Genomic DNA, 17831 nt, shown 5'->3' with positions numbered 1-17831 from the left:
ACCTTGGCAGTATGAGTGTCTGACAAGGGTGGGGAACGAGGGAGGTGAAATTAAAAGTCACAAATAAGCCTTGTCTTGTTCATAGCTGTATGTCAGTGAAGTGTATTTCCTAAGAAATGCATCTTGAAAATCTCATGTAATGTTTATTAATTGCAAATTAAAATATGTTTTCGTTAGGTGGTTGTAATCTGAAGAATAAATCTACTCAGTCATTGGAATATTGTGCTGAATTACTGGGTCTGGATCAAGATGATCTTCGTGTAAGTTTAACTACAAGAGTCATGCTGACAACAGCAGGGGGCACCAAAGGAACAGTGATAAAGTAAGTCCCCTGCTCACTGCTCCCTGCAGGTCCTGCCTTGTGAGGGAAAAGCCAGATCCTGTCTCTGTTCCTTGCTGAGTAAGGCAAAGGAGTGTATCAAAACATTTCAATACATTTAAAAAGTAAGGATAAAAAAAACCCTTTTAGCTACACAGAAAATCCCATAACTTACTTTCAGAAATATTAGCAAGATATGTTTAGCCTGGTTCTCTGCTAAGCTAATTCCCAGTTATTGTTATGATGAAGAAAATCTGTGCCTGCAGTAGCGTGGTCCTTCAGAGACATTTCTGGAGGCCACGGGAAGGCTGGTAAAAGCCCCGGGTGTGGTCCTCCGCTCCATTTCCCCTGTGTGCTAAAGCAGTTCTGTGTTTTATGGATGGAGTGTCCACGTAAGAGTCCCTTTAGGAAAGGGTTCTTCTGCAAGAAATGTAAGTTGGGAAACCACTGTTTAGAAGAGATTCAAGTATTAAAGTATTATTAATACTTTATTAAGTATTAAGTATATTAATTAAGTATAATTAATACTGGAATTAAACACAGTTTCTTTTGCATTTAAGAAAGTCACCTGGAAGATTATTCCTTTGAATAAATTTTTTGTGTATTCAGCATGTACTGTGAGGTATAAAATTAAGGTTAAAAAGATGTTTTGAGCCTAATATTCTTTTACTCAATAATAGGTCTTTAGTTATAGATAATTCTCCTGTAGTATGTTACTTGGCCCTGTTTATTTCTTTCCATTCACATCTGACATTTTGTAGCTGTTTATTTTCTCCTTCGTGTTGACTGTGCGTGCTCAGCTCTTGGGAACCTGGCATTATTTCCATAACATATTACTAGGAAGAATTTCTGTTGACTCGGTCTTCTTTTACAGGGTACCCCTGAAAGTGGAACAGGCAAACAATGCCCGGGATGCCCTGGCAAAGACTGTCTATAGCCATCTTTTTGATCACGTGGTCAACAGAGTAAACCTGTGTTTTCCTTTTGAAACATCATCCTATTTTATTGGAGTCCTGGATATTGCTGGGTTTGGTAAATATAGTTTTGTTTGTGAGTTTGTATCTGTTTGATATTTTTACACTGAGTTTTTCCACACATAATTAAAATTTTAAAAACCTTTTTTCCCTGTAGTACCTTTTACTTAACGTATTTCCAGTTATGTGTCCATACTATCATTTCATTTCATAATATGATTTAAATGTTTCAGAAAAAAAGGAAAGACTTGTGGATTTTGGTCACACTAATGCTTAAAATATTGATTGAAACTACTGTGGGTAGACATGTCTCAGTACTCTTAAATGAGTAGAGCTGAATAAAGTCTTCAGTGTTGCTGATAAAGAGAATTGACTCCTTAAGACCATTGACTCCAGTGTAGAGCTGGGTACAGGTTGACCCAGCACAGAGGCCAAACTCATAACTGTGTATAAAACTTCATCCTGACTGATAGTTGTCAACAGAGAGCTATTTCCAATTAATTTCTACCGAATGAGGAAGCTATTCAGATAAATATTTGAGAAGAATTGTGGGTGTGTATGACCAGAAATGAAATGAGTCACTGATGTCTGAATGCTGTGTTCGGAATGACCATGTTGTAAAAATCCCACAGCGAGTCTGACCTTTTTTATTGAGCTCTGTCAGTGCGGCGTTCCTTCTGTCTGTGGACAAGTGGTGTCCTTTGTAGTTTGTTTGCAGTGCCATGAGAAGATACGAGTGCTTACGTTTTGGGGAAGGGCAGAGTTTTGTTTTTGATGTGATACATATTTTGACATTTACAATAAAGCATTACCTTTTGCTCAGAGCTAGAGAAACGCTCATTACTGACTTGAGAATTTCACAGTCTTCAGACGTGCGTTTCCTGGTCTGCACCAGTTTGTTCCAGCACAGGAATACACAAAGGCATAACATTTTAAAGCTGCAAGGATCTTAGAAATAATGTAATACAACTCCTAATTTTAGAAATGCATTAGTAGGTATAATATTTTTGCTAACTATAATCTCACAGATTATACAGAAAAATATGAAGTGCTTACATTTTAAGTCCTTTTCTTCAATTTAGATTGCTCTAACTCCTGTGCCTTAAAAATATGTTACAAGTGACTTATATTTTATATCTTTTACTATATTATATTTATTTAACAAACAACTTTTTGTCAAGCTGAGGTGTTTCTAATACTTAATTTTAGTGCCTATCAAAATTTAAGTCTTGAAATAAGAGCATTTGAGGATTATGAAACAGTTATACATACATTTTAACGTACTGTTAAATTAAGCATTGATACAATAAAATTTTATCCTAAGTTAAATTTATTAATATGAAGTTGATCTGATGATGACTCTTGATTCTGGTTTTATTTTCAGAGTACTTTGAACATAACAGTTTTGAACAATTTTGTATCAACTATTGCAATGAGAAGCTTCAACAATTTTTTAATGAAAGGATTCTGAAGGAGGTAATTGGCGTACAATTTAGATTTAAGAACAGCCCTCTATTTTAAATTTCAGGGTGCAGAGATAGACTGTAGTTACCCGATGGATGGGGTGTGGTGTAAGGTGGCCCAGGGAATCAGAGAGGCCCTGCGTGGGCTGTGGGGGCACATCCTAAGTGTCGATGTGAGCTGAGCTTAGGGACCAAGCTAAGTAAAAGCTCTAAAATAGGCGCCTCCTCAGAAGGGAGGGTATCTTGCCTTTTACTAGTGACTTTTACTAGACTTGAAATTCTTCTTGTTTCGTTTCCTGATTTGGCTGTCTCTCCTCCTCCACTGCCAATCAGCAGTCTCCTCTCACCCAGTCCTGGGCACCCCTCTCTTCCCCTGGGTCTCTGCTTCTGCCCACTCGTTACCTGCTCACCCTCTCTCTGTACATGGCAGCGGAGCCCCCGGTTGGGAGAGTCCATGGGCACTGGCCTGGCCTGCCTCCCTAGCCCTGCCAGGTTACACTGTGCGCTGCCAGTGGCCTGTTGGTGGTGTGTTTTTGGCCGGACACCGTCTCTGGTCGGGTAAGGAACTTCCCGCTACTACTCATAGTAGGTAACTGTGGACCTGTCCTGCACTTACAGTCTCAGGTCTTAGGAAAGTTCCTTTGTGACACTTAACAGTGCACAGTAAGTATAGGTAACTTTGAATCAGTAGATTTGTGATTAGTCTCACCATTTTTTACCTTGTATTTTGAATTTTCTGCTGTTTCCTACTAATACTCTTCCCTTTCCTTCCTTTGAGCTGTTTGAGATGTATTTTCCTGGGTGAAGCAAATAGAGTTAAAGGGAACTCAAAATTCCTCCGTTAATCTAGTCCAGCCCTTTGTTTTACAGATGAAGAAACCACGGCAGTTCAGTGACTTCTGCAGGTCTACACCCACCTTCCTGGCTGCTGGTTCCCTTCATATTAGCACTGCTGTTTTCTGAGCTCCCCTCTGAATCTGGACTTGAAATGTGAAATCCTTTCTTTCCTGCTCCCATCCCATTCATCTTTTCCTCCTTTCTTACTATGTTTTTGTCCTTTTGGATTTCCCAGCACATTCCAACTTTTATACCTCTCCTTATATATTATAGTTAAGCCAGTTCTGGCATAAACAAACAGATGAAAACAAGTACTTAGCAGTTAAGAGGGTTTCTCTGAAAATGTTTCCTCCGGCTGCCTTAGTCCTTCCATTACTGTGTGAAGGTTGGCATGTATGCTTCTCACATAACCTGCCTTAATTCTTCCCTTCCTTCCAGCCCAGCAAGCTTTATCTAGAAACTGCATGAAGAGGAGACAGTCTTGATTTATGTTTATAACAGTTCTTTAAAATAAAAGTGAATTTCAGATTCAGATTGAGTTCAAGTGGACACTGCCTCCTAGAATGACAGAACCTTCTGCTAGTATGTCTCTTAGGAGGAAATATTTAAACATTCAGGGGGAAAAATAAGAAATATACATAACCCTGAGTTCATTGCATTGCTCACTCATCTGTGATAAAATTCCTGCCTGCCTGCCCTGGTGTTGTCTTGGGTTTGAGTGATTATTAACAGATCCCTGTTGTCTGTGCCTGGCTGCCCAGGGTATTTCAGGGAAAGCGTGCTTATCTGTGAGGGAACGTTTCCACATATGTAAACCGTATGTTACGTTGGCCATTGAAGTTGTGATTTCACCTTGCCTTAGGGGCAAGGATTTTTCTTCCCTAACGTTTTGTAAGACTTCTCAGTTACCAAATCATTTGGTGTGAACCTTTGTACACTGACTAATTAATAAATGTTATTATTATATCTGGCACCAAACTGTGAGTCTGTCCTCTCACATGGCATCTCCATATCTGTGATTATGATTATTTCTTTCTAGGAACAAGAACTCTATCAAAAGGAAGGTTTAGGTGTGAATGAAGTGCATTATGTGGATAATCAGGACTGTATAGGTATGTGTTGTTTTTACTCCATTTTGGGGAATTATGGGGAGATACAGTGAATGTTTTCACTAGTCATTCTTCTATGCTCTGTGGTTGATACTCCTGATTGTCTCCTGGTAATATTGATATCTCCTGATTATACTCCTGATTCTAGCACTGCTAGGAAGTTGTTTTTTCACATGAAGGCACCAAATTCAGCTATATTGAAAGTATTCTGAAAATTTCTTCTGTTTACTGTGATGGGCATTTTCTTTCTTAAACAGTTAACACGTGGCTAGGTTAAGGAGGAAACAAAACTGTTTAAGCAGTGAAGAGATTCCTTACTTGGCGTGAGGAAGCCCGTGGTATAGCAAGGTCCCCGCGGGGTCTGCAGGGTCTTGGCTCAGCGTCTGCCGTTCTTCGTCTCTGTTCTCTGGACATCGGCTCTACCCTCCAACTGGCGGCAAGCAGGCCTCACAAGTTCAGTGGGTCCCCTCAGATAATGCCACGCAGCAGGAGAACAGTCTCTTTCCTGGGCTGCTGTTGGTAGAGAGACCTTGCCCTGTTGTCACCCAGCTGGTGCTCAGGCTGTCTTTTCCTTCCAGCCAACCTCTAAAATCAGCTGTTGGGTAAACCTTGCTGTGAAAGTGGAATTTGACAATTGAGCCAGTAACTCTTGCAAGATTTGGACAAGAGAGAACAACAGTGGTAACAACAACAACACAGTCACAATGATAATACTTTACATTTATATAACTTCTCTAAGGACTTTCATATCCTGCCTCATCCACTTAGCATATCCCTCCACGTACCTTGTCCTTTCTCAGACCTTTGTGCCTCTGATGTGTCATTGGATGTCTTGGCTGGAACGCTCCCCTTTGGTTTACCTTTCTGCCCACATCCACGTGCTGCATCTGTCAGAATACTCGCGTTTACAGCTCAGTCAGTGTGCCCCCCTTCACCCCCACTAACTGCCCAAGACGCATCTTTCTCTGACCAGTGCAGTTAAGTCTTGATTTCTCTTCCTGTGTCCTGTAGCTGTTATTTATAATTAATTAATTAATTTTTTAATTGAAGGATAATTGCTTTACAGAATTTTGTTGTTTTCTATCAAACCTCAACACGAATCAGCCATAGGTATACATATATCGCCTCCCTTCTGAGCCTCCCTCCCATCTCACCCCTCTAGGTTGATACATAGCCCCTGTTTGAATTTCTTAAGCCATACAGCAAATTCCCCATGTCTATCTATTTTACACATGGTAGTGTAAGTTTCCAGGTTACTCTTTCCATACATCTCACCCTCTCCTACCCTCTCCCCATGTCCATAAGTCTATTCTCTGTCTGTTTCTCCATTGCTGCCCTGTAAATAAATTCTTCAGCCATTTTTCTGCATTCTGTATATATGCATTAGAATGCAATATTTATCTTTCTCTTTCTGTCTTACTTCACTCTGTATAATAAGTTCTAGGTTCATCTACTTCATTAGAACTGACTCAAAGGCGTTCCTTTTTATGGCTGAGTAATATTTCATTGTGTATATGTACTACAACTTCTTTGTCCATTCATCTGTTGAAGGAAATCTAGGTTGCTTCCATGTTCTATCTATTGTAAATAGTGCTGCAATGAACAATGGGATACATGTGTCTTTTTCAATTTTGGTTTCCTCAGGGTATATGCCTCGAAGTGGGATTGCAAGGTCATATGGTGGTTTTATTCCTAGTTTTTTAAGGAATCTCCATACCTTCTTCTATAGTGGCTGTATCAATTTACATTCCCACCAACAGAGCAAGAACATTCCACACCCTCTCCAGCATTTATTGTTTCTAGACTTTTTGATGGTGGCCATTCTGACTGATGTGACTTGATAATCTCACTGTGGTTTTGATTTGCATTTTTCTAATAATGAGCGATGTTGAGCATCTTTTCATGTGTTTATTAGTCATCTGTATGTCTTCCTTGGAGAAATGTGTGTTTAGCTCTTTTCCCACATTTTGATCGGGTTGTTTGTTTTTTTTGATATTGAGTTGTATGAGCTGCTTGTATATTTTGGAGATAAATCCTTTGTCAGTTGTTTCATTTGCTATTATTTTCTCCCATTCTGACAGTTGTCTTTTCACCTTGCTTCTAGTTTCCTTTGCTGTGAAAAAGCTTTTAAGTTTAATCAGGTCCCACTTGTTTACTTTTGTTTTTATTTCTGTTATTCTAAGAGGTGGGTCATAGACGATCTTGCTTTGATTTATGCCACCGAGTGCTCTGCCTATGTTTTCCTCTAAGAGTTTTATAATTTCTGGTCTTACATTTAGATCTTTAATCCATTTTGAGCTTATCTTTGTGTATGATGTTAGGAAGTGTTCTGACTTCATTCTTTTACATGTAACTGTCCAGTTTTCCCAGCACCATTTATCAAAGAGGCTGTCTTTGCTCCACTGTATATTCTTGCCTCCTTTGTCAAAAATAAGGTACCCATAGGTGCACGGGTTTATTTCTGGGCTTTCTGTCTTGTTCCATTTGTCTATATTTCTGTTTCTGTGCCAGTACCACACTGTCTTGATGACTGTAGCTTTGTAGTATAATTTGAAGTCAGGAAGGTTGATTCCTTTAGCTGCATTATTCTTTCTCAAGACTGCTTTGGCTATTTGGGATCTTTTGTGTTTCCATATGAATTGTGAAATTTTTTGTTCTAGTTCTGTGAAAAATGCCATTGGTAATTAGATAGGGATCACATTGAATCTGTAGATTGCATTTGGTAGTATAGTCATTTTCACAATATTGATTCTTCCTACCCAGGAACATGCAATGGCTCTCTATCTGTTTATGTCATCTTGGATTTCTTTCATTCAGTTCAGTCGCTTAGTTGTGTCCGACTCTTTGCAACCCCATGAATCGCAGCACGCCAGGCCTCCCTGTCCATCACCAACCCCCGGAGTTCACTCAGACTCACGTCCATCGAGTCAGTGATGCCATCCAGCCATCTCATCCTCTGTCGTCCCCTTCTCCTCCTGCCCCCAATCCCTCCCAGCATCAGAGTCTTTTCCAATGAGTCAACTCTTCGCATGCGGTGGCCAAAGTACTGGAGTTTCAGCTTCAGCATCATTCCTTCCAAAGAAATCCCAGGGCTGATCTCCTTCAGAATGGACTGGTTGGATCTCCTTGCAGTCCAAGGGACTCTCAAGAGTCTTCTCCAACACCACAGTTCAAAAGCATCAATTCTTCGGCGATCAGCCTTCTTCACAGTCCAACTCTCACATCCAGACATGACCACTGGAAAAAACATAGTCTTGACTAGACGGACCTTTGTTGGCAAAGTAATGTCTCTGCTTTTGAATATGCTATCTAGGTTGGTCATAACTCTTCTTCCAAGGAGTAAGCATCTTTTAATTTCATGGCTGCGGTCACCATCTGCCGTGATTTTGGAGCCCCAAAAAATAAAGTCTGACACTGTTTCCACATCTATTTCCCATGAAGTGATGGGACCAGATGCCATGATCTTCGTTTTCTGAATGTTGAGTTTTAAGCCAACTTTTTCACTCTCCTCTTTCACTTTCATCAAGAGGCTTTTTAGTTCCTCTTCACTTTCAACCATAAGGTGGTGTCATCCGCATATCTGAGGTTACTGATATTTCTCCCAGCAATCTTGATTCCAGCTTGTGCTTCTTCCAGCCCAGCATTTCTCATGATGTACTCTGCATAGAAGTTAAATAAGCAGGGTGACAATATACAGCCTTGACGTACTCCTTTTCCTATTTGGAACCAGTCTGTTGTTCCATGTCCAGTTCTAACTGTTGCTTCCTGACCTGCATACAGATTTCTCAAGAGGCAGGTCCGGTGGTCTGGTATTCCCATCTCTTTCAGAATTTTCCACAATTTATTTGATCCACACAGTCAAAGGCTTTGGCGTAGTCAGTAAAGCAGAAATAGATGTTTTTCTGGAACTCTCTTTCTTTTTCGATGATCCAGCTGATGTTGGCAATTTGGTCTCTGGTTCCTCTGCCTTTTCTAAAACCAGCTTGAACATCAGGAAGTTCACGGTTCACATATTGCTGAAGCCTGGCTTGGAGAATTTTGAGCATAACTTTACTAGCATGTGAGATGAGTGTAATTGTTCGGTAGTTTGAGCATTCTTTGGCATTGCCTTTCTTTGGGATTGGAATAAAAACTGACATTTTCCAGTCCCGTGGCCACTGCTGAGTTTTCCAAATTTGCTGGCATATTGAGTGCCACACTTTCACAGCATCATCTTTCAGGATTTGAAATAGCTTCACTGGAATTCCATCACCTCCACTAGCTTTGTTCGTAGTGATCCTTTCTAAGGCCCACTTGACTTCACATTCCAGGATGTCTGGCTCTAGGTCAGTGATCACACCATCGTGATTATCTGGGTTGTGAAGATCTTTTTTGTACAGTTCTTCTGTGTATTCTTGCCATCTCTTCTTAATATCTTCTGCTTCTGTTAGGTCCATACCATTTCTGTCCTTTATTGAGCCCATCTTTGCATGAAACGTTCCCTTGGTATCTCTAATTTTCTTGAAGAGATTTCTAGTCTTTCCCATTCTGTTGTTTTCCTCTATTTCTTTGCATTGATCGCTGAAGAAGGCTTTCCTATCTCTTCTTGTTATTCTTTGGAACTCTGCATTCAGATGCTTATATCTTTTCTTTTCTCATTTGCTTTTTGCTTCTCTTCTTTTCACAGCTATTTGTAAGGCCTCCCCAGACAGCCATTTTGCTTTTTTGCATTTCTTTTCCATGGGGATGGTCTTGATCCCTGTCTCCTGTACAATGTCACGAACCTCAGTCCATAGTTCATCAGGCACTCTATCAGATCTAGGCCCTTAAATCTATTTCTCACTTCCACTGTATAATCATAAGGGATTTGATTTAGGTCATACCTGAATGGTCTAGTGGTTTTCCCAACTTACTTCAATTTCATTGTGAATTTGGCAATAAGGAGTTCATGATCTGAGCCATAGTCAGCTCCTGGTCTTGTTTTTGTTGACTGTATAGAGCTTCTCCATCTTTGGCTGCAAAGAAATATAATATAATCAATTTTATATTATAAATATAATGAATCTGATTTCAGTGTCGACCATCTGGTGATGTCCATGTGTAGAGTCTTCTCTTGTGTTGTTGGAAGAGGGTGTTTGCTATGACCAGTACATTCTCTTGGCAGAAGTCTATTAGCCTTTGCCCTGCTTCATTCCATATTCCAAGGCCAAATTTGCTTGTTACCCTAGGTGTTTCTTGACTTCCTACTTTTGCATTCCAGTCCCCTATAATGAAAAGGACATCTTTTTTGGGTGTTAGTTCTAGAAGGTCTTGTAGGTCTTTAAAGAACTGTTCAACTTCAGCTTCTTCAGCGTTACTGGTTGAGGCATAGACTTGGATGACTGTGATATTGAATGGTTTGCCTTGGAAACAAACAGAGATCATTCTGTCATTTTTGAGATTGCATCCAAGTACTGCATTTCGGACTCTTTTGTTGACCATGATGGCTACTCCATTTCTTCTAAGGGATTCCTGCCCACAGTAGTAGATATAATGGTCTTCTGAGTTAAATTCACCCGTTCCCGTCCATCTTAGTTTGCTGATTCCTAGAAGGCCGATGTTCACTCTTGTCATCTCCTGTTTGACCGCTTCCAATTTGCTCTAGACCTAGACCCAACCTGGACCTAACATTCCAGGTTCGTATGCAGTACTGCTCTTTATAACATCAAACCTTGTGTCTATCACCAGTACCATCCACATCTGGGTATTGTTTTTGCTTTGGCTCTGTCTCTTCATTCTTTCTGGAGTTATTTCTCCACTGATCTCCAGTAGCATATTGGGCACCTACCGACCTGGGGAGTTTATCTTTCAGTATCCTATCATTTTGCCTTTTCATACTGTTCATGGGGTTCTCAAGGCAAGAATACTGAAGTGGTTTGCTATTCCCTTCTCCAATGGACCACATTCTATTAGACCTCTCCACCATGACCTGACCATCTTGGGTGGCCCCACAGGGCATGGCTTAGTTTCATTGAGTTAGACCAGGCTGTGGTCCATGTGGTCAGATTGGCTAGTTGTCTGTGATTGTGGTTTCAGTGTGTCTGCCCTCTGATGCCCTCTCTCAGTGCCTGCCTCTTACTTGGTTTTCTCTTACCTTGGACGTGGGGTATCTCTTCATGGCTGCTCCAGCAAAGTGCAGCTGCTGCTCCTTACCTTCAGCACGGGGTAGCTCCTCCCGGGCTCCACCCCTGACCTCGGACGTGGTGTAGCTCCTTTCCGCTGCTCTTGTGCACCATTGCAGCTGCCCGCGCTTGTAATCTTTATTTTAAGGTCTATTTTATCTTATATGAAGATTTCTACTCCAGCTTTCTTTTCCTTCCTATTTAGGTAGAATATATTTTTCCATCCTCTCACTTTCAGTACATATGTGTCTTGAGGTCTGAAGTAGATTTCCTGCAGACAGCATATATGGGTCTTGTTTTTGTATCCATTCAGTGAGTCTGTGTCTTTTGGTTCGAGCATTTCATCTATTTACATTTTAAATAGTTATTGATATATATATTCCTATTGCCATTCTCTTAATTGTTTGGGGTTGACTTTGTAAATCTTTTTCTTCTCTTCTATTTCTTGACTATATAAATCCCTTTAACATTTGTTGTAAAGCTGGTTTGGTGGTACTGAATTCTCTTAACTTTTGCTTGGCTGAAAAAGCTTTTGAATTCTCTAGCAGTTTTGAATGAGATCCTTGCCAGCTACAGTAATCTTGGTGGTAGATTTTTCCCTTTCAGAACTTTAAATATATCCTGCCATTCCCTTCTGGCCTGCAGAGTTTCTGCTGAAAGATCAGCTGTTATGCATATGGGGTTTCCCTTGTATGTCACTTATTGCTTCTCCCTTGCTGCTTTTAATATTCTTTCTTTGTGTTTAGTCTTTGTTAGTTTCATTAGTATGGGTCTTGGCGTGTTTCTCCTTGGGTTTATCCGGTATGGACTCTGTGCCTTTTGGAGTTGATTGACTATTTCTTTTTCCATGTTGGGGAAATTTTCAACTATAACCTCTTAAAAGTTTTCTCATACCCCTTTCTTCTCTTCTTCTTTGAATGTTTAATTCAAATGTTGGTGCTTTTGATACTGTCTCTGAGGTCTCTGAGACTATCCTCAGTTCTTTTCATTCTTTTTACTTTTATCTGCTCTTCAGAAGTTATTGCCACCATTTTTTCTTCTAGCTCACTGATTCCTTCTGCTTCAGATATTCTGCTATTGATTATTCCTAGAGTATTTTTAATTTCAGTACATGTGTTATGTGTTTCTGTGTGTTTATTCTTTAATTCTTCTAGATGTGTGTTAATTGATTCCTGCATTTTCTCCATTTTGTTTTCAAGGTTTTTGATGATCTTTACTATCATTATTCTGAATTCTTTTTTAAGTAGTTTGGCTGTTTCCTCTTCATTTATTTGGACTGCTACATTTCTGGTTTGTTCCTTCATTTGTGTAGTATTTCTCTGCCTTGTCATTATTTTTTTTTAACTTATTGTATTTGAGGTCTGCTTTTTCCAGGCTTCAAGTTTGAATTCTTTCTTCCTTTTTTGGTTTCTGCCCTCCTAAGTTTGGTCCAGGGGTTTGTGTAAGCTTCGTATAGGGTGAGATTTATGCTGAGGTTTTGTTTGTTTGTTTCTTTCTTTCTTTTTCCTCTGATGGACAAGGCAAAGTGATATGGTAATCCTGTATGCTGATGATTGGGTTTGTATTTTTGTTCTGTTTGTTGTTCAGATGAGGCATCCTGCACAGGGTACTACTCGTGGTTGGGTGATGCTGGGCCTTGTATTCAAGTGGTTTCCTTTGTGTGAGTTCTCACTATTTGATACTCCCATGGATGGAGGAGCCTGGTAGGCTGCAGTTCATGGGGTCGCTTAGGAGTTGGACACAACTGAGCAACTTCACTTTCACTTTTTACTTTCATGCATTGGAGAAGGAAATGCAACCCACTACAGTGTTCTTACCTGGAGAATCCCAGGGATGGGGGAGCCTGGTGGGCTGCCGTCTTTGGGGTCGCACAGAGTTGGACACAACTGAAGTGACTTAGCAGCAGCAACAGCAGGGTTAGTTCTCTTGTAGTTTAGGGTCTTGGAGTCAGTGTTCCCACTCCAAAGGCTCAGGGCTTGATCTCTGGTCAGGAATGAAGATTCCACAAGTGGTTTGTTATGACATTAAGTGAGATTAAAACAAATATCCAAAAATGAGAAACCAAAGATGAACCCCAGACAAATGGCAGTTACAAAATTGGGCAAATAATAATTTTAAAAAATGGAACATACACATATACATATACACCCATGAGCAAAGACAAAACAGTCCAGGAAAAATAAAGTATAGTAGATTGACCCAGTGAACAAAGGAAATCAAAAATTATATTTACCAGTTAAGAACAAAACTAACTAAAGCAGAAACTGGAAAACAAAACTAATGCAAGGTTGCAAGTGGGGAATAAAGCTATGAAAACAAAACTAACAAATGTGTTGAGAGGAAAGGAAGGAAAGAAAAGAAAGAAAGAATAGATATGCAAAGTTAAATAGAGGTAGATGAAGAAGATTTATATACATTAAACATTAACTGTGAGGGGGAAAGAACAGTAGGAAAGGCAAACAAAGGAATAAATGTAGAAAATATATAATAGGTTTAAAAAAATTAAAAATTGTAAAAAAGAGAAGAGAAAAAAAAGTAAAGAAAGAAAAAGGAACAAAAAAAGGAAAACTCCACAGAACTGCAGAAATCCAGTGTAGAGGCAGAGGTTTATAACAACAATAAAAAGTGTGACTGAATAAACACATATACATATCCACCCATAAGCAAAATCAAAGCATTCCAACAAAAATAAAGTACAATAGACTGACCTGGTGAACAAAGGAAACCAAAAATTGTATCTACCAGAACAAAATTAACTGAAGCACAAACTGGAAAACAAAACTAAAGCAAGGTGCCAACTGGGGAATAAAACAATGAAAATAAAATTAACAAATATGTTGAGATGTAAGGAAAGAAGGAATAGATATACAAAGTTAAATAAAGGTAAATAAGATTTATGTACATTAAGGATTAATTGAAAGGGGAAAAGAACAGTAGGAGAAGCAAAGGGATAAATGTAGGAAAAATAATAGGTTTAAAAAATTAAAAAGTAATATTAAAAAATTAGGAAAAAAAAAAAAAAAGGAAAACTCCACAAAACTGAAAAAGCCCAGTGTAGAGGCAGAGGTTTATAACAATGATAAAAAATGTAACTGAGGAAAAAAAGAAAAGCTCAAAAGCTTAATTAGGTTTCATAGTGCCAATAAAATCGACAACTGCAACAGAGATGGGGGAAGGGGGAAAAAAGAAAAAAAATCCAAAAGAATCTACAGAATAAGTCAAACATAAGAATAATAAATGTTTTTCTTGGGTCACTGCTTTCAGAGTACTCTCCCTCGCTGGAAGTCACAGTCCACCTCACCTCTGTAGGATGCCCTCCAACACTGTGCTGATCTCTGAACCTGCTGTCGGGGCAGCTCACATTCTAATCTGGTCCTACTCCTGTGCATTCTTGCTTCCAATGTCTACAGCTGTCAGGACTAGTGCATTTTCTTTTGTGGGAGCTCTCAGTGGCCTTTTATATATTCCATAGACACAGAGTCTGCCTAGATGAGTGTAAGGATTTAATCTGCAGCTTGTACAGCTAGTGGGAAGGTTTTAGATCTTCTTCCTCAGCCACACTACACCCGGGTTTCAATTGTGGTTTTATTTCCATCTCTGCATGTGGGTCGTCCACTGGGGTTTGCTCCTGAGGCTGCCCTGGAGGACTTGGGTTTGCCCCGTGAGAGCCAGGTGTGGAGGTGGTGCAGCTGCTTGGGTCTCAGGGGTTCTGGCAGCACCAGGTACTCAGGGGAGTTGGAAGCTAGGGCAGCAGGAAATACAGTGCTCTAAAAGGGTATGGCAACCGGTATTGGCCAATATGCTCCAGTATTCTTGCCTGGAGAGCCCTGCTCCCTGACAGAGAAGCCTGGCAGGCCACAGTGTACAGGGTTACAGAGTCCAGACACGACTGAAGTGACCCTGTGCGCATAGATGCAAGACTTTTTTTGCCCGTGGCAGCTCACCAGTGAGAGGTGAGGTGCAGCTGCTTGGCTTGTGGGGACCCTGGTGGCACCAAGTGTGCAGGGACATGGACTGCCTCCCTGGCAGGAGTTATGGCCCTCTCAGAGTCTTTTTTCGAGCCTCTTGTAGCTGGCAATCAGAAGGCCTCTGGCCAGTCTTTGTCTGTAGCTCTGCCCATTCATGCACTTAGAGGGCTCCCTTGCCTGGGGTCCTTCTCTGTTGTTCGGGATGTCAAGCACATAGAGGGGCCCCCATGACTGGGATCCTACTCAGTATATCCTTGTGTCGGGCACTTAAAGGGGCTCCCTGGCTGGGGTCCTACTCTGTAGTGCCTCAGGTATTTGATGGGCCCGCCTCTCTGTTCAGCTGCTAATGCTGGCGTGTGGAGAGAGAGGCTGTGGTGATGGGTCCATCCCCTATGCGTGACTCAGCAGTATCGCCTTGCTTCCATGGCTGCCTGGCTTTCCTCCACAGGCATTTCCCACCACAGTCTCCTCCCTCACATCCCCTTGGTCTGTCTCTCTGCAGTCAACAGCAGCTCTTGCCCTGGGATTGCTCCACAATCCCTAAACTCCAGCTTCCAGCTGCTGCCCCTTCCAGGGGACCTGCATCCCTGTCCAGGGTATGTATGGCTGTGGCAAGGACTGTCTGATTCTCATTCCATTTAGGCTGCCACAGATCAGCTGTTTCACTCTCAGCCTTAAATGTTTCTCCTCTGACTCAGACAATTGCCCTGATGTGGGGATTGGACCCCTGCTTCAGTTCCCCCACCCGCCGAGGGCAGGTACAGCCGTACTAACACTCCTGTGTTTCCCCCTAGTTCCTTCTTCCTACCGGGTTTTGCGTGGTTCTATATATTCTTTTCTACTGGTCAGGTACTCCAGGCCACTCTCAGCTGGTGTTCTGCGTGCACTTCTGTGTCTGAAACTATGTTCCTGATGTATCCGTAGAGAGAGATGTACTCCATGTCCACCTACTCCTCTGCCATCTTGTTCCTAATTCCTGTCTTTTAGAGTCTGTCCCATTTAACAGTTCTATCTTCTGCATTTAAGCAGCTTACATTTTATAGTTATTTTGGACAGGCAGTAAATTCAAAACATATGAATGTAAGGAACATAAATACATGTTGTTGGTGAAGTTTTGCTGGAAAGCTTTTGAATCCATATCTGTAAGTAGTTTTGAAAACCTAAGCTTACAAAAGCTTCTGTAGTTGTACTTCATTTTGAATATAGAGGTCATCTGGGAGAGGAAAGTTGCTGGCTCTTTGGCCTCTGTCCTAGCTTACAGCCCGGATGGTTATTACGTTAGTCATTTTCTTTATAGAGTTGTTCTCTAAACTGTGTTGAGTATATGATGTTGCTTTCTAATAAATTGTCAGATGTAAAATAAAATTCATTTACTCTCTGTATAGCTTTTGAGAGAAAACAGTGAAATCATGTTCTTTGTTTCTGACCAGCCCTCAAAATTTGTGATCAGTAAGTTTAAAGTGTTGTGTTTTTACCCTGTCATATTTGAAATTTTTGAAATAGATTTAATTGAAGCAAAATTAGTGGGAATATTGGATATTTTGGATGAAGAAAATCGCCTTCCCCAGCCAAGCGATCAACACTTCACATCTGCAGTTCACCAGAAGCACAAGGACCATTTCCGACTCTCTGTGAGTTTGTCATTTCAAAACTGAGGCTCTGGTTGGAAGAGAAACTTTCAGAAAGATGTGCTAGATGTTAGCTATTAGATAATTAGGCTCCTAAGTTATGTAAGGCTTTGAGCAACTATATACATCTTCTATAATTAATCCAGCACTGTGTCTTCTATAGATGACCATTAATTTATATCTGTATATCTTTGCTGCTGCTGATCTATCCAATCAAGGCCTTTTTGGCTGGATATAAAATACATTTCTCCTATATAAGATGTACAAAAAGATTTATGTACATTTTTTTGTACATTTATGTACTCTTTTTATGTTCTCCCTTCTGGATGAAGTGGCCATCAGCTGCTCTGTTAGGTATTGTGTGAAGTGGATCACTTCCCAGGGGTGTTAGGACCTAGAGTCACATGCAGCCACCTGTCTGCACGTTTGTAAAACCAGCAAAGCTTGTGGCTAAGAGTCTGACTGGTAGAAGCAATTCATTTAATGATCAGTAATTTCATTTGATGCTCTTTCCTTATGAGTTTTGAATGGAAATTGTACTCAGAAAGGGTCATAGAAGCTGAAGCAACAGAAGAATTAGCTGAAGGGTAAAACAGACACAGAGAGAGACAAAAAGAGACACAGAGAGAAATAAATGAGAAGTGCTCTTCCAAAAAGTGTCAGAAGACCTGGTTCTCTAGACTGCTGTTGTGTCATAGAGCTGTGCTTGAATCCCCGCCAGTGGTGGTGATCAGTAGGGCCATTCTCCATAAGGCTGGAGTGTGCATCTCGAGGTGTTTTCTTTGTTTAGGTAGCTCTGTGTTCATCTTTACACTCAACCTACATCCTCTGACATAATCCAAACACAACTCCGTCCTTGTGCCCAGAATGAGCAGAGTAGCACAGAGAAATGTGGATGTTAATTTCACCCATGTAGGTAGGTGCTACCTCATCTTAGAACAACAAAGACAGGAAGGAAGGAAGATGGAAGAGAAAAGAAAAGCTGTTCAGAGTTGCAGTTCCCTCCTATACTGTTACAGTTTTGAGACTGGGGCATAATATAACAGTCATTGCTTTGATGGGTCCAGGAGGTCAAGTGAATGAAAGCAGATATTTGTTTCTATACATCATAACACAAGCAGGTTGAAGGCATTTACTGAAAAAGCTGATGTAATTATGCTAACCTTCTCTGGAGACTGCATCCCATAGCCACCTGTTTCATTGACTTGTAGTTCTTCTATGTCCTTAAATAAATCTTGGGATGTGAAGGCTGCCTCTCTTCACTTCAGTGGAGATAGAAATAAAACAGCGTGGGTCCCCAGGAAAACTTCCACTAAGATTGAAGACGTGTATCCAGTCCTGTGTATTCACTGCTCTCTATGAGAACCAGTCTGGATGCACAGTCACTTTTGCC

At 40.6% G+C, this 17831-nt stretch overlaps 1 protein-coding gene across 5 annotated transcripts in view; it reads left to right on the top strand.

The window, feature by feature from the left end:
- Positions 1 to 17831, top strand: part of MYO6 (myosin VI) — a 155838-nt gene that overhangs the window by 92177 nt on the left and 45830 nt on the right. For all 5 annotated transcript variants that reach the window (XM_025294855.3, XM_006061992.4, XM_025294859.3 and 2 more), the window contains exons 12-16: positions 178 to 322; positions 1194 to 1351; positions 2678 to 2769; positions 4633 to 4705; positions 16314 to 16441. In XM_025294855.3, the coding sequence (XP_025150640.3) occupies positions 178 to 322; positions 1194 to 1351; positions 2678 to 2769; positions 4633 to 4705; positions 16314 to 16441 (596 nt within the window). The remainder of the gene's footprint in view (positions 1 to 177; positions 323 to 1193; positions 1352 to 2677; positions 2770 to 4632; positions 4706 to 16313; positions 16442 to 17831) is intronic.

Source organism: Bubalus bubalis, chromosome 10, assembly GCF_019923935.1.
Source record: "Bubalus bubalis isolate 160015118507 breed Murrah chromosome 10, NDDB_SH_1, whole genome shotgun sequence".
NCBI lineage: Eukaryota > Metazoa > Chordata > Mammalia > Artiodactyla > Bovidae > Bubalus > Bubalus bubalis.
This window is presented reverse-complemented; position numbering and strand designations above follow the sequence as displayed.